General features: G+C 40.7%; 2 protein-coding genes across 2 annotated transcripts; both read right to left on the minus strand.

Annotated features, from left to right (window-relative positions):
- Window positions 1-1,430: 1,430 nt before the first annotated feature.
- On the minus strand, window positions 1,431-12,821 carry sapcd2 (suppressor APC domain containing 2). The gene is made up of 6 exons (XM_053340296.1): window positions 11,992-12,821; window positions 8,141-8,274; window positions 4,073-4,219; window positions 2,797-2,898; window positions 1,675-1,794; window positions 1,431-1,566 (listed from the first exon to the last, which is right to left on the minus strand). Exons 1-6 carry the CDS (start codon window positions 12,797-12,799, stop codon window positions 1,438-1,440), a joined length of 1,440 nt encoding a protein of 479 aa, XP_053196271.1. The 5' UTR covers window positions 12,800-12,821; the 3' UTR covers window positions 1,431-1,437.
- Window positions 12,822-17,042: 4,221 nt separating this feature from the next.
- Window positions 17,043-19,840, minus strand: tmem141 (transmembrane protein 141). The gene is made up of 5 exons (XM_053340232.1): window positions 19,713-19,840; window positions 19,488-19,554; window positions 18,108-18,191; window positions 17,889-17,999; window positions 17,043-17,695 (listed from the first exon to the last, which is right to left on the minus strand). Exons 1-5 carry the CDS (start codon window positions 19,764-19,766, stop codon window positions 17,634-17,636), a joined length of 378 nt encoding a protein of 125 aa, XP_053196207.1. The 5' UTR covers window positions 19,767-19,840; the 3' UTR covers window positions 17,043-17,633.
- Between the last annotated feature and the right edge of the window lie 4,540 nt (window positions 19,841-24,380).

The following is a 24,380-nucleotide window of genomic DNA, read 5'->3' on the forward strand; positions in this document are numbered from 1 at the left end:
AAAAATAATATACACTCAGACAAGTGGGACACAGACATCGACAGTATATAACTATGTTATGTGCAGACATCCCAGCGGTACCATACAGATCCATTACAAAACAACTTTTTTTTTTACTCCTACTGCCACCCACTAACTAAAGATTTCTCTTGTAAACTTGTGAATGGCTAAATGTTTTAACAGTTTTAGCCTAAAGCCGTCTGTTGAAGACAACGAGGGCTTTGACATCTGTGCTAACATTTAATCTCCATTTTTCGAACAGAAATCTCCTCAAAAGATAAATATCATGAGTTAAAAATATGACCCATGCAGAGAATCCGCTGCAAACACATACAGGGGATGTAGCACTGAATAGCCGAAGTGATTATAGTTTTGTTTCTGACTTCACGTCAGAAGATCTCAACCAAAAGGAGCTCGGCCCGCAGCTTTGACACATTCGCCATCTACCACGATTTATCCTCCTCAGCTCTCTTCTACGTGCAAACTTTCAAACCTCTCTCGTCCGTCTCTGCCTCTACATCTCGTCAGCTTGTAGGCTGATCACCCATCTCTTTTTTTTTTTTAATCCATCCTTAAAAGAAAAAAACATCTCAAAATTCATGATGACGTTAAACATGCTACTATAATATAAAAACTGTTCTTCTTTTACAGGCAATGTTCTCAGTAACACTTGTCTCTCAGTGTTCGAAAGCCAATGTGAGATCACTAATTTACATTATTAGATAAGAAATATGGAGAAAAAAGGGCAAAGTCAATATATATGATTTAGATCAAGGTACCAAACTTTTAAAAAAATGTAAACAAAAATGTAATTGGATAGGTCACAGCAAGCAGATGCAGCTGATAATTTAACTGTAAGAATATGGCATTTTATTCCAACAAAAACCATCGTCCCCTGTTGTCCGATAGCTTTTTAGACCACTATACTTCAGCTTCAGTGGATCCTCAGTCAAAGTAAAAGTTCATGTTTTTCTTGGTGAAGCCGAGCAGCAAACGTAAACAGTCTTCGGGGGAGTCGGAGTGGAGAACTTGCAGCTGCTGTAATCCTTCAAGAGACCCTGGTGGTTTCTTGATACTGCTCCAGGCTTTTCAGCTCATTAGGAGTGTTTAGGTAGGAAATGTGAAGGCAGCAGTCAAGTCATTCGGGTCAAGTATTGCTCTCGCTATTGAGTGTTTACATTTAGGTAGTGCGTGATTTGGTTCGAGGGTGGGTGTGTGTGTGTGTGTGTGTGTGTGTGGGGGGGGGGGTTTAGGGTTGGAGTGGTCACATGTTTACGGTTGAGGATGTTGGCCAAAGGTGCGTCACTGCCAGGAGCGGTCAGTCGGGTAAACGAGGCTCAGCTAGGACCGTTTCAGTCAGATATGTCAACATTACATCATGATGATCTCCTAGCCATGACACTGTGACATAATGGCGTTAGATTGGGGGGGGGGGGTTCAGATGAAGGTGGAGTCCATGGCGCTGGTGTCTTGCACGCTGCGGGCACGAGCCTCAAAAAGCTGTTTTATCAAAGCTGACTTCTCCTGCTCCAGCTGGGCGATCCGCTCGCTCCTCTCTGTCACCTCCTTGATGAAAAGAAGGAAAGAATATTTAAGTGAGTGACATTCAAACTCCAAAAGGCTACAGTGACTGGCTGTTAGGGGCTTGGTGGTGATATATAGACGGTGTTAAACCTGTGTGAGAAGTCGGTTCTGGTCCTTCAGTCTCTGGATGGCTTGTGGAGGAGCTGGAGCCGGCGGCTGGGAGCTGGAGGAGAGCGCTGCTGTCTGAGCACAGCCTGAAGGAAATGACTGCTGGGAAACAAAGAGGGAAGTGTTAACGGAAAACTCCACCGTAAATATACTATAACATATTATCAATATTGTTTTATGGAGGTTGTTTTATCATGTAGTGACATAATTTACAGCCTGCTCACCTCATTTCTCTATTTCAGCTCCAGCCAGTCATTTCTTTGCTAATATTAGACCAAATTATCAACTTGTTAACCTCTGTTTCCATCTTCAGGCTGACATTGCCTCCACTCTGACCAATTTCCGTGGGGGATTCAATACACTCATCATTAAACACTCCAGCTGGTGGTGGGTGATGCTTGGCTGTTTTCACTATGGTAGCCAGGTCATAAACTTTCTCCTAATACAGCTAAACAGTTTGATTGGCACATAGTGTGACAACAGAGTTAGCCCCCCGCGGAGAAACCTGCGGTCTCATGTCATGATGCCAGATCAGAATCAGTCAACACAGTGGTGTGTGAGTGAGTGGATTAAAAGGTCTGAACAAGTAATGTCCCTGACTGCTATTTTAAGAAACCTTCAACCTAACAAGCAACAAAAATGTTACACTTGTGCCCTCCACAACATATCAGACATATTTTATTTGGGACTCAGCGATGCCAGGATTTTTAAACTGTCGTTTTGGTTTCACAAATAAAAATGACAATTATTATCATACGTACTTCTTACAGCATATGGGTGTTTATTTGTGGTTGTTTTTGAGCCACTGTGTTGGATTTCTGTGCTAAAATGTCTCTAATGATGAGTAAGAGCTTCGGGTGGAGTACGCCTCAATACAATCAGGTCGCATTCCTGTTACTTTCCAGCAGAGGGCGATCCATTCATCAATACTTTCTCACATCACAATTTCCTCACACACAACAACACTGTGTAAGTCTAGTTACGCTTCTTATTACGCAGCAGTTACAATGGTTTTACATATCGTGAGACATTCAGGAATACTCGACTTATCTTCAATCTTACTGGAATCACAAAAAATAGACTGTATGGGCAGTTAACACTTACCATCCCAGTGCAGGAAATAAGGTCATTAAGGCAGCGGTTGACTTCTTGCAGTTTGGGAATAAGAACATTCATGCGACTCTGATTGGCCTCTGTGAGAAAATCCTGAAAACAAGAGAAATTTAAGTAAGCAGTGAACATGAAATAGTAAATGTAAACAATATCATTGGCTGGTACTCTAATGTGTTGAGTACCTAGTATCTCTTTAACCTATTTCCAGCTCTCTACTTAGCTATCCCCCCACAGTTCCCAGCATGGAACAGGAAGCCCAAACAATATACTGTGGTCCAGTACGCAACTTTCACAAATAAGATGTGGAAACTGGAAGCCTAACACTGAAATTAGACTTTACAGTTAAGGAGGAGACATCTTGTATCATGCAGTTAAACTTTTGAGATTAATATTAGAGATGCACTACTGATACCAGATTTCAGATATTTTTCCGCTACTGACTCAAATAGCTGGTACAATTATTTTAACCATTAAACAGGCAGGAGTGGAAAATGTTACTAGTTATCTCATTTGCACCTAAATTAAAACATTTCCACAAATAAAATGGTCATAATGGTAAAAACGACTGAATGTTTAATTTAATAAAGAGAAGTGATACATTCTTCTGCTTTCTCTTGTCATTCATGTCACACATACTAGTTTATAAACTGATTATCATTTCTATCAAAGTAGAGACCCACCCACAAGCTTCAGTTCTACCAATTCAACCACCTTAACCAATCATGCTCTCAACAAAAACTAAAAATTTGGTACATTTATATTTATTTGAATTTACTTACATTTTGTTTTACAAAGTTATGAAAGCATGTTTAGTTTAGTTTATTTGGATCCCCATTAGCTGTTACCCAGGCAACAGCTACTCTTCCTGGGGTCCATGTTATGTTTAAGTGACGCCAGATTTAGCCGTACACATAAAAGAATGAGCCCAGTCTCTTCCACACACGATGAGTCATCTTATTAATTAAACATCAGTAATAATTAAGCCAGTCAGGATTGAAAAAAATCAGATCGGTCTATCCCAAATTTTTTAATGAGGTAGAAGGAGTAGATGCTATTTTAAGGATTTTAAGATAATTAAGCCTTTTTTTTGGGGGGGGGGCCGTATCAGACATACATTATGATTAAAAGTAGAGTATTTTATATCCATCATAAAATACGTTAAGAGGGGGTCTTTAAGGTCTAGATTAAAACTAATGTTCTGAATGCTTTCTTATATTTTTCCTCTCAGCTTTTTAACTGGGTTTTACAGACCAGTGAGTGTACTGACCGTGCAGTGGGAGTTCTGGCCGACTTGCCGCTGTCTCTCTGTGACATTGTGGATTTGACCCTGGTACCAGTCCCGGGCCCGCTCCACCACCTCCAGGCCCGTGAGCAGGGAGTCCTTCTCCTGCTCCAGCTCTTTCATTTGCTTCAACTGTGAGAGAGTTGGAAAGGAGGACATGTTTTAGCAGTTAAAAGAAAAAAAGGGAGCACAGGAAAAGAGTGAAAGACAAAAACTGGTTCGGAACACAAAAGTTCATTTCCGTAGGGATTCCACAGAAAACATTCAACTTTTTCATATTTCCCATGCCAGCAGCTTTTAGACCAATGCCAAGATTAAATCTAATCATTGATAGTGAGCTGCCAGCCGTCTACGTGGTAGACAAACTCCCATCTTTTCACGAGGGCATCTGCAACAAACTCTTTTGTGCTGGCCGAGACAATGGCGCCATACCAATTGTGCCGGACTCTCTGTCTCTCCGTCCTGAACAACGTTTAGAGGAGCAATCAGCCCAGCGTCATGGCAACTGCACAGCAACCTAAGAATGGGGTAAACAGCAGACCCACTTCAACTATGACCACCCCAGTGTGTATGTTTGTGAAAGAGACAGAGGGAGAGATGTGTGAGAGAAAATGTGTGTGTGTGTGTGTGTGTGTATGTGTGTTTGTGCGAGCCGGCAAGGCTGCAATGAGTTGTGCTGACCAGGCTGTCCATGCGGCATAGTGCCACAGTCCAGGCCTCATGGCTGGCATTCAGCCACCTGGTGTGTCATCTTTCTATCCACCCATTCCTCTCATCCTGTCCCCCGTGATGCTCATTACATTCCTTCGATCATCGCTCATCGATGTAAAATAGCAGCACAAACACACATGGGGGGGGCATGTTGCAACACAGAGGAGAAGAGGTGTTAAAGAGAACAAAGTCAAACCCTGTTTAACATATTTGTGCTTTTTCCCCCCAGAAAGCCAGAGGAGAGAGTGCACACAAGAGGAGGAGGGGGGAGTTTAGGGGAAAAGGAGGAGAAGGGGGGGTATGGTCCGTGCCTAGAATGAAGCATGACCCAGTGTCAGGCTGCATGAATGTGTGGTGGGCCACAGGCAGGAAAACCCACCAGCTTGAAAATGAAAGGGAGCAGAGAAGAGGAGACACACACACACACACACACACACACACACACACACACACACACAGAGGGAGAGAGAGAGAAAGCAGAACAGCAAATGGCTTAAAGGTTATGGAAAAGTCTGTGCTTGTATGTTGGTGGGCGAGCTCTGTGTACATGTCCCTGCTGACTGAATGAGCAGCCGTGAATACACACAACGCACATAGGCTACAATAACATGACACCCGGTGCACAAGCTGTTCAGTTAAAAACACAAAGAACAACATGACAGCCTTTTAAACTTCATCTACAAAAGCATCACAGAGCAGCGCGTTTCCAACCTTGAAGAGCAACAATACAACGGCAGGTCAGAGGCAACAAACAAAGCTTAAAGTTTCAAAAACAGTTAACAGTAACAGCTAAGGACTATTAACATTTAGAGCTGCACAAATATGTCGATTGATTGATTAGCTGATTGACAGAAAATGTATCAGCAACCCTTTTTATGATGAATTAATTGAGTTATTTTTTAATAAAAAGTTATTTGATACCAGCTTCTCAAATGTGAATATTTTCTGATTTCTTTAATCTTTTATGATAATAAACTGAAAATCTTTGGGGGATTGGTGTTCGTTGAGACAAAAGGAGACATCCGAGGACTTCACATTGAAGCCCATAGGACTAATCGATTACTCAAGACATTTAATTTACTTTAATAGAAACAGACAAAAAGCAGCACACCCACATAATCAGAAAACTCAAACTAGTAAATGGTCAGCATTTCTTCTTTAAGTTGTCAATTAAGTTCTGTTAATGAACTAATTGATTAATCACCTGCTTATTTCAGCAACTGTATAAACCCAGAAGCTCTACAGTTCCATGGCAGGTTTCAAACCAAAAAAAAACAAGGCCAAAAGCTTCATCACAACTGTTTATCTCCCCCATTTTTCTTCACTGTCACAATCAAATATCACCCTAATCTTCCAATCCTGAAATGAACTCCTGACAAAACCATCTCCCAGACAAACTTTCATCTCCTGAGTCTCCTACAAACTTCTCTCCCTGTCTTCCTCCGTCTTCCTCTCCCTCTCGTCCTACTCACCCAGAGGAAAAACTGCAGGGCCTTGCTGCTGTAGAGGCTACTGCTGAGGGGGATGAAGACAGTGGTGTAAGCGGCCCACACTGCTGTCCAGGTTTGGCCGGGCCGGCCGAGCGAGTCCTCTACTTCTACCAGGCCCCTGGGCCCGACCCGGCTCACTACCATCAGGGCAGTAGCGGGCCAAGTCGGCCTGGGTGGGAGGGACAGAGGGAGGGGGGTGGAGGAGAGGGGTAGGGAGGGAGGGAGGGAGAAGGAGGGGAGTCGGTCAGTCAGCCTCTCCAGACACAGAGGCCGAGGGGAAAGAAAGACAAGAGACGGCGACACAAACAGGGAGAGAAAGAGGGAGAGGAGGCAAGCTGGAGAGAAAGAGAAATGGTGAGGCAGAGGGAGAGACGGAGAGTGAAAGCAGGCATGAGCTCAGGACTGGAGGGTGGGAGGGGCAGAGTGAGGGGGGGGAGGTAGGGGGCAGAGGGATGGGAGGGGAATGTGGTGGCCAATAGAAAGTGAAATGGAGCTTGAACTAGAAAACTTTTTTATACTGTACTTCTAGTTCCACTGTTTACTTTTCTACATAAATATGTAAAGATTTATTTTTATTAAAGTCTCAACATCTGAATTCTGATACAAACAGACTGAAGACCATTGAAGTCCAAACACACCTCTTTCTTTCTGAAAGTCTTTAGCACTGATCCTCTGTTTCTTCATCCAACTCAACACAACTAAAATGACGCAAGATACCAAAGAAAAATCTAAAGTGTACGACTCTGCACCCACAGGGGGAATCTCCACTCCAACATCTTTACCCACTTATGTCAGATTGTTGTCACATTTTGTCAGTTTTAACAACTGGTGCAAAGTTACAGTATTTTCATACTTAAAGAGTAACACGTTATCGGAGCCAAAAGCGACTTATCCAAAGACATCCAAATAACTATCACCAGACAGAAAAACAAGAAGGAAAACAACTAATCATCACATTTGAGAAGTAGGGAGCAGAAACGTTTTGGCATTACTGCTTAAAATACTATGATTGATTATCAAAACTGTTGCCGATTAATTTTTTTTGCTCTCAGTCGACTAATTAATTCATCTAGAGTTACAACAAGTAGTTCATCTATAGAAATTGAATCAGTAATCATTTTAACAATCAAATAGTCCTTTTAGCATCTTACACAGTCACAATGATTTACTGTGTCATTAGTCGCTGTAAACTTAAACAGGACACTTGAAACGTTCAGCTCGGGCAAAACTGGGACATTTGAACTGTCATTTTTCAACATGTTCTGACATTTTAAATACCAAATGATCAATAAAGAAAGTAATTGGCAGATTAATCTTAAAATGAAACCTTAAATTAATCATTTCCATTCTACTTGTATTTTAACAAGAAATAAAACAACTCCAGAAAAGTCTGACAACTTGACTGTTCACACTGTCGGCCTCAGATTCAACGATCATCTGCCTTATTTGACTGAAGAGTGAGCTTGTAATTGTAAACTAGTGACAATAAATGATTTATCCCCACAGACAGTAACAGAGCTCACTGATTTCTAAAATGTTCTTAAGTTTGTAGCAAAAGCTACTGTGACATATTTAATATTAATATCAGCCACGCGTTTATTTGAGCTTCATTTCTTACTGGGTGGTCCCAGCAGACAATGAAGTGATATTTCAGAAGAAGTGGATTTGAAATGCTGTGTGTAGTTAACTGTCTAGTAGCAAAAAGCAGCTTTGCGTTGCAGGTGACTTGAGATGAACTGGATGGGTTTCCACAGAAGGACCCACCCATCATTAGTGTCCATAAAGAAACCAGTTTGTCAGGTGATAGGTTATGAATAGAAAACTGTATACGTTAACATCAGTGTGTACCAACCATTCCATAATCCACTCCGTTAGATATGGTGTGTCGCCTCTGCTCGTCCCGACTCCGCCCGTGTCGCCTGGAGCCGCCAGTAAATCCTGTCGCTGATTCGCTCTGAGATCTTGGTAAACCTGATTTCACAACACCTAGACACAAAGCAGACAGATGTCCTTCATTTCAACAATGCAGTGAGGAATGCACTCTGTATGAACTGCAGCTTTATTTCTTGCCATCTGAACATAACTGTTTTAACGGCATACAGAAATCATTATGAAGAAACACATTTATCAGTGAACAAGTGAACATAACACATTGTGTTAGATACTTTCTGATGTTTACACCTTACCTTAAACAGTTAGGTGCCTCTAAATGAGCTCCTGAACTCAGAAATATAAAAATCCATTTTAATCTACACATCTGAAGACAAACACTGAGAAAGAAAACCAAGAAAACTACTAAACATTTTGATTTGGTTCTGCCAGTGTAGACCACAGGAGGGAGCTGTGCTCTGCTGGATTACATCCATTACTGGGTCCACACTGAGCTAAACACAGACTAACACTGTAATGACTGTAGCATAAAATACATTAATACAACACGCTGTTTTCTACTATATGCTGAAGTTTCTGTGTTGGTACGGTAACGGGTAGGAAACTTGTTTATTGTGCAAACAGTCGTGGTCCTTTGTTTAATTACTGCACTGGGGATGAGTTCAGTGATGCAGAAGAAAATATGTGAAGTATCTGAACTTTGGGCTCTGTAAAGATAAAACCTCAGAAGTACTGGATACCCTCCCAGAATTGATGCTTTCAAAAACCCTGAAACCTTAAACACTGTTTTCAATTCTAGCAAGAGAGATGCATGAACAGCAGATAAGAAATCTTTTTCCTTTCTTAAATTTTATTTTTTTATTTTATGTTTCTGGATATGTTTTATCATTCCTGATGATTATTATTGCTTCTTCTTTTTCTTTTTCTTTTTTTTTACTGTTGTCACTGTTTCTGTCATTATTGGTACTATTATCAGACATTCACAATATAGGTTTATGTAAACTCTGCTTATTGCTAATCTATCTGTCAAAAATTAATAAAATTGATCACAAAAGATACATTTGGTGGAGAAAATATCATCTTTACCACCGTTTCCCACAACATGATTATAATACAATCTTACTAATCTTAAGAGAGAGTGTGAGTCAAATGTAAACAGCTGTGAGACAGTTTTCTGTTGCACCATTGATGACCGATAAAAAAGGTTTCTCTGCTTTCTCCTACAACTCCTCTTTTCATCACATGCGTGTCTGTTTGGCCTCGGTCAAGAAGGCTCTGGGTTTGAATCTCTTTCTTGCACCTTTTAGCATGTTTTCTGCCATATTTCCATAAACATGTAACTCTGATGAAGTGAAACTAGCATCCCGGCCCTTTAAACTGATTGTGAAAACTTGGCAAAGCTCAGTGACTGCTTTTTCTTTGTTTGTATTCCTCAGTATTTCTCTGGTAGCTGCTGAAGTATGTTATCATTATCAGATTTCTAGATATAACTGCATGCATCACCGCCACTGTGCGCCTATCCCAAAAAACCAGGAGAAAGTGAAAGTCAGAGTGTGGTGAGTGTGGTGATGTCTGTCCAGGGTGCTGCTGGCCAGAATTTCACCACTGCCGTCGCTCAGTGTGTTCTGGCGCGCCTGCTGTAATCAGGACTAATCCAGCAGGGTTTGGCTCCATGTGAGAGATTACAGCACAGACACTGCTGCTCTGTCTGCCTGTCTGTCTACTAAGTGGACACAAGTATGTGGACGCCTGGACAAAACATGGACATAAATCTTACACCCATATGTGATTTTTGGATACAGAATTTGTTTTTGGACACTGGCTGCGGAGATTTGCTCCCATTCAGTTCCCAAGAGAGTTGCTGCATGATGCTGGATGATAAATCCTGGTTTGTAGTCTGGATTTGGTTCCAGTTCATCTCAAATGCATTGACAAGGGTTTGAAGCTCTAAGTAGGACCTTTCTTTGTATATGGGTGCTTTCTCATGTTCAAACAGGAGAGGGTCTGCCCCAAATTGTTGCCATAAAATTGGGAGCAAGTTGATATGTTTAAAAAAATATCACACATAGAACAAAAAACAGCCAGTGACAAAAATTCTACAAAAATAAGTGACAGTGTGTCTGACTATCTACTATCTACTGTATCTATCTATCTGGGAACCAACACTGTCCTGAGTGCAAGTGGTGTGAACAGTGAAAGCCTCGAGGGCTCTAAAGGGAAGGAGCAAGGGAGTGTTACTCTTATGGCTTCAGGCAGGCCTGGCTGTATCAGGCAAACTCGAGCAGACTCTAGATATGTGTGTGTGTGTGTGTGTGTGTATGAGAGAGAGAGAGAGAGAGACAGGGAGAGGGAGAGCGTGCATGTAAAAGACGTCTAGTATGATTGTGATGTGAAGAAATAACAAGAGTGAGTCGCTATGAGAGCTTGTATGTATGAACGAAATAATGAGCTAGCAAACTGGGAATTACTTGGCAGCAGCTCTCCGAGCCTAGATCCAGCACACCAGAGGAAAAACTGAACAAATGACCACGCATAAAACTGACCGTCACACGTTCTCCGGTCTCGGGCCATGGCAGATCTACAAGGCAAAACCCTCAACGTGGATAAATCTCTGCAGGAATTTCTAACATAATCTCTGACCTGACCTGGGATTAACAACGGCAATTACTCAACTAGGCACCCATCATTGGAGCACAGACCTTTAAAACAGGCCTGTTTAAGCAGTGACGTAATACTGATACCTGAGAGGAGCGTGTTGTCAAACCCCAAACCCCAGCACGTTGCTGACTCCAATTGAGATTCAGGGAACAGCTCCCTTTAAAGTCACAGTTTTTTACCTCTGGAAGACTCCTGCTGAATGACAGATACTGACACACAAGCACTCTGCAGACATTGTGGGCTTGTGTGAAAAACATGGTTCAGTGCTCCCAATTAAATTATAATGTGAGATCCGAGCTTGCAGTGTTGCAGTGGACATATCAGCTCAGCTATGCATGCAATCAGTGGCTTGCTCATGGGAATAATAGTCAGTGCATTATGTTGTAGGTAGTAGGTTTTCAGGGATACAGTAGCTTTACTTCTGACCCACATCCTCATACTTTTTAATGTCCAGATAAGATCGTTGTTTCAAATCAGCAGCAAACTGATACTGAAGCACAAACAAGAAATGAACTAGAAATACCTTACAGTGGGTTGTAAGCGGCATACCACATTAACCTTTAATAGGCAGCTGTGGTAAAACAACACTAAAAGTTTAATCAATTAGTCAATTCGAAATGTATTTGAAAGCAATATTTCTAATTGATTAACTGTTTTAAGTCAGGTTTTACAATGTTGAAACAATAACTGGTTTAGTTATTCAAGTGTGCTGGTTTTCTGTTTGGTATCATTGTAAATTGAATATATTTGACTTTTTAAATTGTTGATCTGACAAAACAAGCAATCTGAGGATCTCACCGTGGGCTTTAGAAAAGTTTAATGGGCACTTTTCACCATTTCATTAACATTCAATAGGCTAAACAATTATAAATAACCAACCGGTTATTACTGCAGTACTAACTGAAATGAATCTATAAAAGGGCTGGACGTACTGAGGTGCAGGTACAGCAGCATCAGATGTGATTGGATCTGTGATGATGTGTGTGTTAGCCTTATGCAGAATCAGGACTTTAGAGGACAGGGTTTTAATTGATTAATGAGGGTGTCATTATTGATTTCAGCTCTCCCTCTCATTGAACTGCCCCCCACCCCCTCACAGCCCGTCACAGCCATCTTTTTTTTTTTTTTACCTTTGCCTCTCATGCTCTCACTTACTTGATCCTTGGAGCTGCGGTGACTCCAGAGCAAGCGACTCAATTGACCTGACCCTGCTCTGCTGTGGCTGGGTTGGTTTGGTGACATGGCCCGGGTCTGCTCGGTAACACACCCCCTCCGGAGCGACGGGAATTCTCTCCAAACTCCGCCCGGACCTCTCGAAGCCCGCGCTGTACCTCGCCGGACCACACGCGGGGGGGTACCCGCCCCCCTCCTCGGCCCTGGCCCGGGCCTGCAGTGAGGACGCCCGGTGCTGCTGCTGCTGCTGCTGCTGGGTGTTTGTCACGTTGCTCGGCCCCAGAGGACGCACCTTGTTCTCAACTCGGGTCCCGACGCTACACGAGGACAGCGGCGCGGGTTTCTGGGGCTGCTTTGGAGCCTGCTGTGGGTGTACGGCAGCCTGGGCCTTAAAGTGGGCGCTGTGGTCCGGGTTGAGCATGGAGTACCGCAGCCCCGCGACGAACCGCTCAAAGGTGAGGCAGCCGTGCGGCGGGGTGACCCTCCTGAGGCAGGTCAGCACCCCACCGGGAAGCTCCCGGGTGTCTGCGCCCTGCCAGCGACTCTCGATCTCTGAGATGTGGACATAACCGCGACCCCCGTCATCCAAAATGTCAAACAGGGTCCTGAGGCTGTGCAGGAAGGCTTTGGGCAGGCCATCTGTTGAATACTCCGTGTCTTTGGGCTGCATTTTGGTCGTTTTAAAGCCGTCCGCCTTGCCTTGAGGAACCTCTTTTCTTGGCCCAACTCTGCCGTAAATCACCGACGTCCCGTTCACTTTGCAGCCCTGGTCGGTCGCTATCAGAGCCATGGAGGTTATTGATTATTCCCACTGACTAATCAATCAAAAACACACCAACACAAGTCGGCTAACTTTATAAAAACGCACACCTGAGCATGCACAGAGTCATAAACCGAATTATCGCTCATTAAACAGCAAAAACACTTCACCTGAAAGAGATTTTTAGTTTAAATGTCTGAGTTTCGCTCGTGTGGCTCCTCTCTGAGACTCCGCTGCTCTCTGATCCAAACTTTCCTTTTTATGCAGAGGACCGCCTTCAAACGGCTGCCAGCGAGCGTCCTGGGACCTGCCATTGGACGCGGTGTGCACGAGCTGCGCGCTGATTGGCGGAGGGCTGAGGTGAGCTCCAGTTTGAGTTGTGCTTTTGTTATTATTACTAATGCAGAGACGTTATTCATAAAGCCTGGACACTGTGCCTCCTCTTAATCAGAAAGAGCTGGATGAAGTATCACCTTACAGCCCCCACTCAGCCAACATGAGGAGCAAAACCCCCTCTTTTTATAACATTGAAGCCCCTTTTTAAACCATAATTAAGTTGTAATATGAATGAAGTAAACAAGTGATCATTCTTGACTAACTGGATCCCATTGAGATAGGCTAGTTTACATGTATCAAAAGTACACTGGTAACTCCTCACTTAAATAATGATTATAATAATATAAATTAAATAACATTTTTGTTTTTATCCTTTTATCTCAGCCGTCCCTGTTCTCTTCACTTCAATGCACTATTTGTATCCTGTTTACAGTTCACGGAAACTATATATATAACCTTACATGTAAATATAATTCCTCGTGTACCTTTCTGAAGATTAGTATATATTATTTTGTGTTTTACGTTCACGTCGAGCCACTGAACTGGACTCGAATTCCTTACACATGCTTAGTCAATAAAGATCATTCAGATTCTAAAATTGTATTATTGTCAGAGGATACTTTTTTGTTGTTGTTGTCATAAAAAAAATTAAAACTTTTGGATACAGTGGGAAAAGATTTCAAAATGCTAAAGAGTTGTTTTTATTCTAATAAACTAACAATTGAATTTAAGTAAAACTAACTTTACATTGTTTTCTAGTTTTGGTGTAAAGCTTGTTTATTTGCATGTTTTTATGTGTGTTAGTTATTAGACTGTAGATGTTTATGTTATTGTGTCTTCCTACTGTTTTCTGTATCTGCTTTTGTCCAGCTTTCCATTGCAGGCACAGTATGTCCCTGCTTTTCAGCCTAATATCTAAAACTTCATTTCATTAGAACATGAAATAAACTACTATATATTATATTTTTTCTTCTCTCTTAAGATCCTTTCATCGTGTATCAGCTGTGATATTATATCAAGATTTATTTTCAGTCAGTCTGAAAAGCTGTGTTCAATCTGTGTTGCGTCCCTGCACACAACTTGAATCCCAACTTTCACACAGTCAAAACACATTCAAACCATTTATGACACTTTTTCTGTTTGTCTTCTCTGAAGCGATGAGTCACAAGGAGAAACTCTCAGTCCCTGCACAGACCCGTGTTTATCTCTGACCTGCCCAGACATGAACGCTCATCCCATTCCTATCTGCAAAAACTTGACAAGTGATTCATGTTGAATATACTGTCACATTGTCACAAAGCACTCCCTGTAATTTAAGCCTCACTGTACATGTGCTATTCAATTATTTTCCGTGTCAGACCAGTTATTGAATCACAAGGATGACAATCAATAACAAACACGTGGGCTCACTACTCCCTCTGACAATCAATCATACACCACTTCTTCTCGTTAACACATTAATTTGTGGAAATTGATAATGACTGCAGGCAAGAGAGAGATCAAATACTCAATAACAGTGTTTCAGAATAGCGATTAAGCCCAGTGGTTGTTCTGGTTTTCCTCTTGGAGCTGCAAAAATGTAAATTGTTCTTGCTGTAGGGCTTTTTCTGGACTGCTATTTCAGCCTTGATTGTTATATAACCAAAGAAAAAGACATGAAGTGAAGGAAAGAGGAGGAAGAGAGACACGCACACACACTGTATAGTAGGAGCTCAGCTCAGTGCAATCGCTCCACTCACAGAGGTCAGTCAGACAAATGAGCACTCACTCCTTGCTCTCCTCATCTCTGTCTTCAGCTGTCACGCACATGCACACTCTCTCACACACACTGTAGGTATTATAAACCATGCCAGGGGTTGCCGAGCGTGCTAAAAGCCAGTCCAAACCGCTGTTTGTTTTGGTGTCATTGGACATGTACATGCTCTCAGCTCCATTGGCCAGTCAGTCTTATGTAGCATACACACATACACACATGCACACACACATACACGCTCATTATCTCCTGTTTGTTCTCTGTTAGTCTTTTTCTTAAGCTGTGTCAGTGTGCATATGACAAAGGATTTGAGAGCTTATACAATTCATGAAGCCTTTTTTATTTTATTTTTTATTTTTTTGGATGGGGAAGAACACAGAAAGAGACTTCAAAATCTTGGAGGTGTTAAATCAGATTTGAATTACAGTGGGAGGACGAGAGCGAGAGCAAGCAAAGAGTGGGGTGGATTCAGGCTGCACAGAGATGGAGGAGAGGAGAGAAAAAAAGAACATTAAAACGAAAGCCAAAATCTTCCCTCATTCAGATTGCTTTTACTATGAGGATCTCCCATTCAGACTGCAAACCCATTTCCCACTCCACCGCTGTGAGCTCAGAATTAGTGCATTTCTTTGGCTCGTTCTCCATGAATCAAAGGAATCCTGGACTTTGGTCGCTTAATTCACTTGAGGTGTGCTTGAAAGACACCATTGTTTCAATGACCTGCACTCCAGTAGATATAATGTTACTAACACATACTAGTTCAGCAAACAAATTGGAGTCACAGTTGGATTTTTAAAAAGCACAATTAAATTATAATATTTTTTTTCTTGTCTGGACAACACAAGATGACTCACTGGTAGAAATTGTAAATATGAGAATAAAGAGCAACTGGCTGCAGCTCTTAAAGATTTGGAAGAGATTTTAAATGAAACTGGTCTCAATAATTAATAATTTGACATTACATGTAGTTGATATCGTTTGACAGTGTGAAGGGGATGAATGCTCCATCATTTTGTGTGTAAGGTCTCAAGAACTGGCAGCTTTATGGGGATGGCAGAAGTTCAAAATAGTAATACCTTTGGGCTGTTGCCAAGCCCTGGCAGGATGTTCAGTATACCTCTCTGTTCCACATTGCTGGATAGAGGATTTTTTTTCCTTCTATTTTGTGTGTTTATATTTCAATCAAAATCAATTTAGGCGGGGGAGGCAAAAAGCGTGCAAGGCTCAACAGGCATGACTGGATATGTGTGAAATATTTGTACAGGGCAGGTTGTATATTGTAGCCTAAGTCTGTTTTAAATTAGTGACAATCCTTATTCTGACCCAGGAACTGTGAATTACTGTCTGTAGTCCTGAGAATATGATGATTATTTTGAAATATCTTCACTCTAAAATCATTTTTGACACTGGTACTCTGATTGGGTTCCTTTTTTTGTTTACATTCCTCCCCCCTCTGCTTTGTGAAAAACAAGAACATGTGGGTGTCTTTGTGTCTGTGGATGAAGTGAAGATGGATCAATGCCTTTTGTCTCTGTGCTGTATGCACTATAGAGAATACAGTATATGCTCTATGATGTGTGGTGTTTTTTTTAAATTGTATTGTTTACTGTTGAATAACAAAAAACATTCAAATTAAAGAGGGAAATACAAACTTATCAGTAAACTCACCAGAAGACCATTTGTGGGATGGAGGTATATCTTAAATCCCTCAGTGGAGAACACTAAATGTCACTGTCCCTCCTTCAATACTTATTTATTATCTTCACCCTCTGTTGTAATTCCTCCATGAAGCATTGCAGACAAATAGTGAATTTCCAATGGGTTTCATATTTTGTAATCTTCCCAATTTAAAGTCCTTCTTCACAGAAGACGTTTTGACATGTCACAGTAGGAAAAGCACAGGTGTAAATAATGAAATGAATGAAGGCTGAATTCCATTTAGCTGCGTCACTTTCAGGGTCCTGCTATTAAGTATACTGGCTCACTGCCACACTGTCATGGCTTACTGGGTCACTTGAATACAACAGGCCAACACCCGCTGCTGTTCCTGCTTTGACATGTCCAAATATCTGCGGTTAAAAAAGCTCATTGCTCATGTTACCATAACTTATAAATTAGCATATATGTGGAATTTATCTCATGCAAAAATGCAAAAACTGCGTATAAATCCCAACAAGATTGATGTTTTATTCATTTTATAAATGCTGGGTTCATTACATCATCAGTGAAATGAGATGGGATAAACATGCAGGGGTAAAATGATTTCCAGTTGATTACACTGCTGTCCTGAATATTTATTTATCAGGATGAATCATCCCACAAAGATTTGACCAAAAAGACAAAAAAACAAACTGGTCTTTTAGTTCATAATTGGTTGTTTGACCCTCCTGTGTCTATGGTACACAGTACAGTGACAACTACTGACTTGAAGTGGTACTGCAGATTTAATTCTGTTGCATGTCAAACAAACACATCCAAATAATAATACCGGATCACAAGCTTAACATCTGATTCCTCCCTAAAAACCCAAACTAATTCCTGACCTCTGATTCAGAAAACTTTATCCACACGTTAATGCTGTTATGAAATTCAAAAGCTGTACAAACTCCCAAATTAGGAAAAAAAACACTTCCTTCATGTGGTTTGTTGCAGAAATTAGATGCAATTAAATACAGAATGTCTTATGTCATACCCAGCTTTTCTCCAGCAAAGTACATCTTCTGAAAATGTGTCGTTATTTACAGAAGATAAACAAGTTTGTTTATAAAATCGTGTTTATTCCATCACGTCGCCATATTTTGTCTTCGCAGTTCCTGTTGATTCCTCTGGCTTAGGCACTGAAAGACAAACACAAGGAGAGATAAATGTGAAGCATTAAGTCTCAAAAAAGTCTGTTGAGAATACTATGTCCTGCATTAAAATGTATGAACCTTACATTTAATCATGAACACCATTTCTTCCACATTTCAAAATGTTCCAGTGTATGAGGCATGAGGAATTGCGAGAAGCAGAATCACACACTGTACTCACCCTGTGGCGGCGATCTGTCCGGAACTTTGCCAGTTTCTAGTAGCAACCAGAGGTCTGAGCATTTCTGAGTTTCCCAGCGTGTCACTGCATAACTGGCCACTGACGACGTCACTGAGAGACAGACAAGGAGGTCAGAGATGAAAGAAAGCAGTAAGAGCGCCATTATGTGCAGCTGGAGAGCAAATAATTGGGACATCTTGTGTGTTAGTCATTTCTCACCTAAGGAAATGAGCAGGTTCCACTGAAGAGGATAAGGAAGTTTTTTCTGCAGAACCTTCTGAATAGCAAATAATCCTGCAGTACCTGTAGAAGCAGCACAAGAGACATCTCAGTGGCAGCCATGATGAACAAGCAACTCATTCAACACTTATTTCAGCTGCCACAACACCACAAATCCTTTTACACTTGTAACTGCAGTTGTTTTTCTCAATCAAGCGGTTTGAAATTGTATTTAAAAAGGGAAACTGTGCACGGATAGCGCATCTATTTTAATATGGAGGGAGGTGCAACCCTGCGTCTGATCATTTCTGGCAAATCAAAAGATATTAAATCAATAGAAGGGGGTTTTGAGGGGGCAGAAACCACACATTTATTTATATAAACTCTGTTTTGATCCTAGTTGGATCGCTGTCAGTTTTTTGGTGGGGGGGGTGGGGGTTGAAACATCGCCAATTGAAGTCAATCTGTGGACATTACCTTTTTATCATTTTATTAGCATTGATTTTCATCAGCCTTGCATCTGCATGCAATACGTACAAGCTCCTAATCTCTCTGTAAAGCACTTTGGTCAACATCTGTTGTTTTTAAATGTGCTCTATAAATAAAAAAAACAACGACAACCATTCCTGCATTGGAAAATAGGGTTATAACAAAAGTCTTTAAATGTCCACCAATAATAGTTTCACTGAGGTGACGGTTAACTGTAACAGTATACAAAGTATCGCTATCTGATCTAGTGTGTAATATCACACATCGCTGTCTGAAGTCCATCACATTAGATTTTATTGCAACATAGAGTCAACCTTCATTTTCAGTTTCCTGCACAGCCTATGAAGTTAATCACTTTAATAATGTTGTTAATCACAAAACTATTTTGATAATTGAGTAATTAAATCGTTTTCAAAGAGGACAAAGTCCAAAACTAATCCATTAAATCGAGGAAATAAAATAAAAATAAAAATAAAATGCAGTGAATAACATCATAACACACAGCTCCATCTTGTGGCACATTGGGGGGGGGGGGGACTTCGTAGTTTCTGTGAATTTCTTTCTGTTATATTTCTGTTTGTCTTCAGATGTTCAGACATTTATCCTAGTAAACATTTACTTAAGATTTGTTAGTTCATGAGCTATTTAGACTCAGTCAAGAAACAGTGTGAAAATGGTGTGAAAAATCAGCTATATTATTAAGCTGTAAAATATCATGCCACCATGATAAGGACATTTGAGGGATCATTGCAAAAAAAAAATGGTGTTTGTTCTGTATATATAAAGTTATCAGCAGATATATCGATATATGTGGTGGACACTGAGGGAAATGACACCTCACCATGGATGTAATATAAAAGCTATTATGACACATCCATGCACCTCACTCACCCAGTATGAAGCTCCCAGTCCCCTTCATGAAGGCTTTAGACTGACAGGCAGCATACCTCCCCAAACCCTGAACAGGACGAGACAATACATAAAAAACGTCATTCCTTTGCTGTTTCCCAGTACAATACACAAAGGACAACATGTGCAGCATCTGGTTCATTGACAGTCAGTGTCCTCCAGATATCCTGCAGGGCTCAGAGGAAAAACATCAAACATGAAGCTCACCGGGTGTTTGGCCGCCAACGCGTCGTCCACTTTGGTCAGACCGATGTTCACCATGTTGTCTTCTGTTGAGAAACTGGAGGTTAAAGTCTTATATAAATAAAAACACTAGCTCATGCTGACACTGAACAGTACACATAACTCTGCTGTTATAAAACTTCCGTCATCTGCAAGCCAAAAAAACATACAGAGAGGAGCGAGAACGGCAGTTTGTATCAAACAATGGCGCCGCTCAATGGACAGGAGGTGAAACTGCAGTTGATCAAACGTCAAATGTTAGAGGTTATGTTCACATTTTTTTCAAGTCTGTCTTAAAACAATAATAAGCTGCCCAAATGAACACTTTAAAGGAAACATCACTATTTGATGGAGCTGTTATCAACTCACAGACATCTGCAATGTGACCCCAACTACACACTGCTGACATTAAAAGAGAAAAAGGTTGAAAGTCAGTGGTTTTATCTTTAAAAATATGTTGTATTTTAAAAGCGTGTTATATTATCCACTGTGCCAAATATTCATCTGAAAAGTAACTAAAGCTGTCAAATAAGTAGAAAGAACAATATTTCCCTCTGAAATGTAGTGTGTAGTAGAAGTAACATTACCTCAAAATTGTACTTAAGCAGCAGATGACAGTTTGAACCATTTTCAAACCATAAAACGCAGATTTTTATTATTTTGATGTCAATGTCAATATTAACATCACCATTTAAGTGTTTCATGACAGCACAGTCATAAAATGTAATTATAATTTAATTTACAGTCCAAAATCATGTTTTATTGTGCAGCACCTCTGTACATACATTGACAGCAAATGTGTTTAGGTACTTCTCACCACTGATGTAAGTAAAGCATAGCAGCTTTAAGTCTGGGGCTCAATAAACAGATTAAAACATGGAGGTTGTGTTGAAATAAAGTTGTCACAGTAAACTCTTAGAGTACGGTGCATACCATGTGGGACTTGCCTGGACAGCAGACCCCACTGACCCCTGTGACCCCTGTGTTAAACTTTGACATCACAGTGACCTCAAAGAGGAGAAGTGATCTGCTGGTGACTGGAGATGTGCACGAAGAAGAAGAAGAAGAGGAGGCAGATGGAGAAAATCCAACTACCGCTGAGACACAAGTAACAACACAAGGCTTAAGTTACCAGACGGCCACAACAGAGCTGCTGGACATCTGTTGCTTGTTATACAAGAGAGAGAAGACAGGATGATAAAAGTGATTCACAGCAGAAAACCAGTGAAAGGAAGGCTAAGTATGTTTTCAAAGTGTTTACTTAATGATATAATCATATGTTTCTGTTGCACAAGCTTATTTTTTGTTGTTTATTTTGCTTTTTATATTATTAACACAGGGCAACAAGAAAAATAAATGATCTACAAATATTAATGGTGGCTATACATAGCCTTATTCTTGTCATTGATCTATCTTTTAGTAACAAAATGGTCATTAAAATGTGTCAGAGCCCAGGGTGACATATCTTCAACTTGTTTGTTTTATCTGAGCAACCTAAATATATTTAATTCGCAATTATATTAAATAAAGAAAAAGTAGAAAATCCTCATACAGTAATAATATAACATGATATTTTTATGTTTCTATTGTCTTTAATCAAGTGAAACTTGGTACACATGCTCTCCATGTATATTAAAGCATGACACCAGTAGCACCACCTTGTGGCTATTAATAGAACAACACCATACTACTTATTAGCTGTCATATCTATTAAATGTGACAGTCAATGGCAACTACAGCAAAATCTTAGCCTCCAGATGGTGATGCTGGAAAAGTCTGCAGCATTTTACATGATTTCACCTGTAGGTGGCGCTACAAGATTTAAAAGTTTGCAGCAACTCTCTACAGCAGAGAGTTGTCACATCTGCCTAGTTAAGGTGAGTTAACTTCAGCTGTGCTGGTTAGCGTTTGAATTGAGCTATATGCTCTTCCTTTCATACTTCTATCATGTTAATGATTTGGTACCATACCATGGCATCTGATCACAACAACAAACAAAATAGGCTATTTTACATGTAGTCTTTTTTTCCCTTGTTAAGCCTGTGGTCTTTTAGAGATTCTTTCTAATTAAAAAAAGTTTTGCTCAATGTGTTTTCTTAAAGTGAGTTTTATTCCAAATAATATGAAAAGCAGTGGATTCTAATTAAGTTTTGAAATCAGTCTTACTAACGAGCTACATCTGTTGCTAAAAAGACATTTCGTGTTCAACCCCAGGGACCATTACCCCTCGGGGGACCTAATGAGGTCTGTATTGCTCCTGGGGGAGCACCTGGGGGTGGCAGGGTCTGGGTGTGGTGGGTGGATGGAGGAAGCCCTAGGAGGCAGCAGCTCACTGCAGCTGGCCTGTGACCTCCACTCAACTCTCTGAGGAATGTTAAATAGGCAAAAGGCTGGTCCAGTGTCAGTGTCTCCTTTGCTCATTTTATCCATTTTTTGGGTTAACCACACTCCACCCATTTTACCTATTTCTCAGGTAATATCCCTCACTTCAACATTTACCCATTTTTCATATACCCAAAGCCCCTTTAGCTCCCTTACACAGTTTTTGGATAATATCACACCCTTGCCCATTTAACCCATTACCCATTACTACCTTGCAGTGTTTTTGGGTATCTCAATCTTACCCATTTGACCTCTTTTTCAGTTTATACACCCCCATTATCCATTTTGCCCAGTTTTTGGATAATAACCCTCCTCACCCATTCTACCCTTCTTTCCGGTAATATCTGATCGATTTTTTAAGTTTTTTAAATGTTTAATACCTCCTCCTATTCATTTAGCCCATTTTCAGGTAATACACCACCTTGCCCATTTTTCCATTAAAACCCATTAACAGAGTGAAGTCCTTTACAATCTTCATGTGTTTTGTTACAGATTCATACAGTATGCAAAGACTTTGATGTCTATATGTTTCTAATCAGAGGTGATCGATCAAGGGGAAGCACGGGGATAAAGACTTTTAACCTACTGATAGATGTGAAATATTAATACATAACTGTAGTAATTTGTTTCATTGTCATCCAGGTTGATTCATCATTAGGTAACCCATTTCTCGTTGGGTAATTTGTCACATATTGATGAGGAAGCCAATCAGTGACCCTGCTGTTTCTCCCAGTGTCACAGAAAATGAGTGAGGCAACGTTTACCCTTTATTTCAAACAAGCATATGAAATCTTTGTTATCTTGCTTATCCTATGTCCCTTCCTCCTTCATTGTTTTCTTCCTTCCCTTTTATTTATCTTTTCGGCATTTTTTTGCCTGCATTTGGCAGACAGCAAACAGAGAGATGGATACGATATGCAATAGAGATCTCTGGCTGGAATCAAAAAAGGGACATTACAGTTTTGACCTTCCTCCCTCGCTTCCTTCCTTCCTACGACAATAATCTGTTGCTACATTTATCAGTATTCAAACTTTAACTACTCCAACAAATGACGTTCATTTAATTTCATTTATTATCATTTTACATTGGAAAAGCAACCGTCAGTTATCCCCAACTGTACTTCCATTCACATATTGTAGCTCTTTATTTCTAGGTGATTAATGTTTATATTCTTACAAAACAAAAAGTATCTCAGACACAATCTGTACACTCTGTCCAAATTAACCCCACCCCCCCCCCCCCCATTTCCCCCTCATCCCCAATCATCTATGACGAATACGCTAACATGGAAGCTAAATTTTAGTGCAGTGTTGAAAACCTGTTCACACACACATACAAAATAAACAATCAACAAGTCGCATGTACATCTGTGTATTACATGCTTATTAAGTGTCTGGACTCCTCACCTAAGACACAAGAGGACACATTAAGCAGGTGTGCATTGTAGGTAATACAAGGAAGGCAGGCGATTGAGGATAAAGTTGACACAGAACAAATTGACTCGGACTGCCGTGTCTTAGAAAAACAAAAGCAGGAAATGGTTCAGTTCATAAAACCACTCTCCAAACTCGAAGTTACCAAAGGTGTGTAAAAGGGGGGCGGGGGTTCAAGTTTTACACTCCAAGACGTCTCGCTCTCTCTCTCTCATGGAAGATTTTAGTGACAAAAAGGTGGTGCAGTGTTTGTTTTTTTTAATGGAAAAATCTGGAAGGGCGACATCGAGGACGACTCATTCACTCAGGATCAGGAAAAATCAAGTAGCTGGGACGAAATGTTCAGACCCCCCCCCCCCCCCCCCCCGCCTCCATGCCCACACCCAAAAACAAAGGAAAAAAAAAAAAGAAGTGACATGAAAAGGTCCCATATTGTCCACTTTTCTTCGAGTTTGCCTTCAAATATCACCAGGACTAAAACATGTTTCACAATCAAATGTTTTAAATAAATATAGCTCCATTGATAGAATTTCTTCAAAAAATTACCCTTAGAGCAAACTCTCACACAAGAAACCGAACATCCCTGCCCCCCAAGACCCCCCTCCCCCCTCAACCACACACACACAAACACATAGCGTAACCCTGCAAATGCAAAAATACCGTTGAGAAGACTTTTTAAAAACCAGCAAACTGAGTCTGACTGGAGGGATTTAAACCAGTTAACAGGGGAGCGCCAGACTTTGGTGGACATCATTTCTAACATTGTTTCCTTGTGATCATCAGATTAGTTTGAGACCATAACAGTTTCTTATTCGGCCATCAACGTAAAAAGCATTG

The sequence above is a fragment of the Scomber japonicus genome, chromosome 19, assembly GCF_027409825.1.
Source record: "Scomber japonicus isolate fScoJap1 chromosome 19, fScoJap1.pri, whole genome shotgun sequence".
Classification (NCBI taxonomy): domain Eukaryota; kingdom Metazoa; phylum Chordata; class Actinopteri; order Scombriformes; family Scombridae; genus Scomber; species Scomber japonicus.

Excerpts from the sequence above, each read along its gene's own strand:
- sapcd2 (XM_053340296.1), bottom strand. The coding sequence starts at position 12,799 with ATGGCTCTGATAGCGACCGACCAGGGCTGCAAAGTGAACGGGACGTCG. Across the intron at positions 8,275-11,991 it reads ACCGCAGCTCCAAGGATCAA|GTGTTGTGAAATCAGGTTTA; the intron begins GTAAGTGAGAGC and ends CTTTGTGTCTAG. Across the intron at positions 1,795-2,796 it reads TTATTTCCTGCACTGGGATG|CAGTCATTTCCTTCAGGCTG; the intron begins GTAAGTGTTAAC and ends TTTGTTTCCCAG.
- tmem141 (XM_053340232.1), bottom strand. The coding sequence starts at position 19,766 with ATGGTGAACATCGGTCTGACCAAAGTGGACGACGCGTTGGCGGCCAAA. Across the intron at positions 18,192-19,487 it reads GACTGGGAGCTTCATACTGG|GTACTGCAGGATTATTTGCT; the intron begins GTGAGTGAGGTG and ends CTGCTTCTACAG. Across the intron at positions 18,000-18,107 it reads GAACCTGCTCATTTCCTTAG|TGACGTCGTCAGTGGCCAGT; the intron begins GTGAGAAATGAC and ends TCTGTCTCTCAG.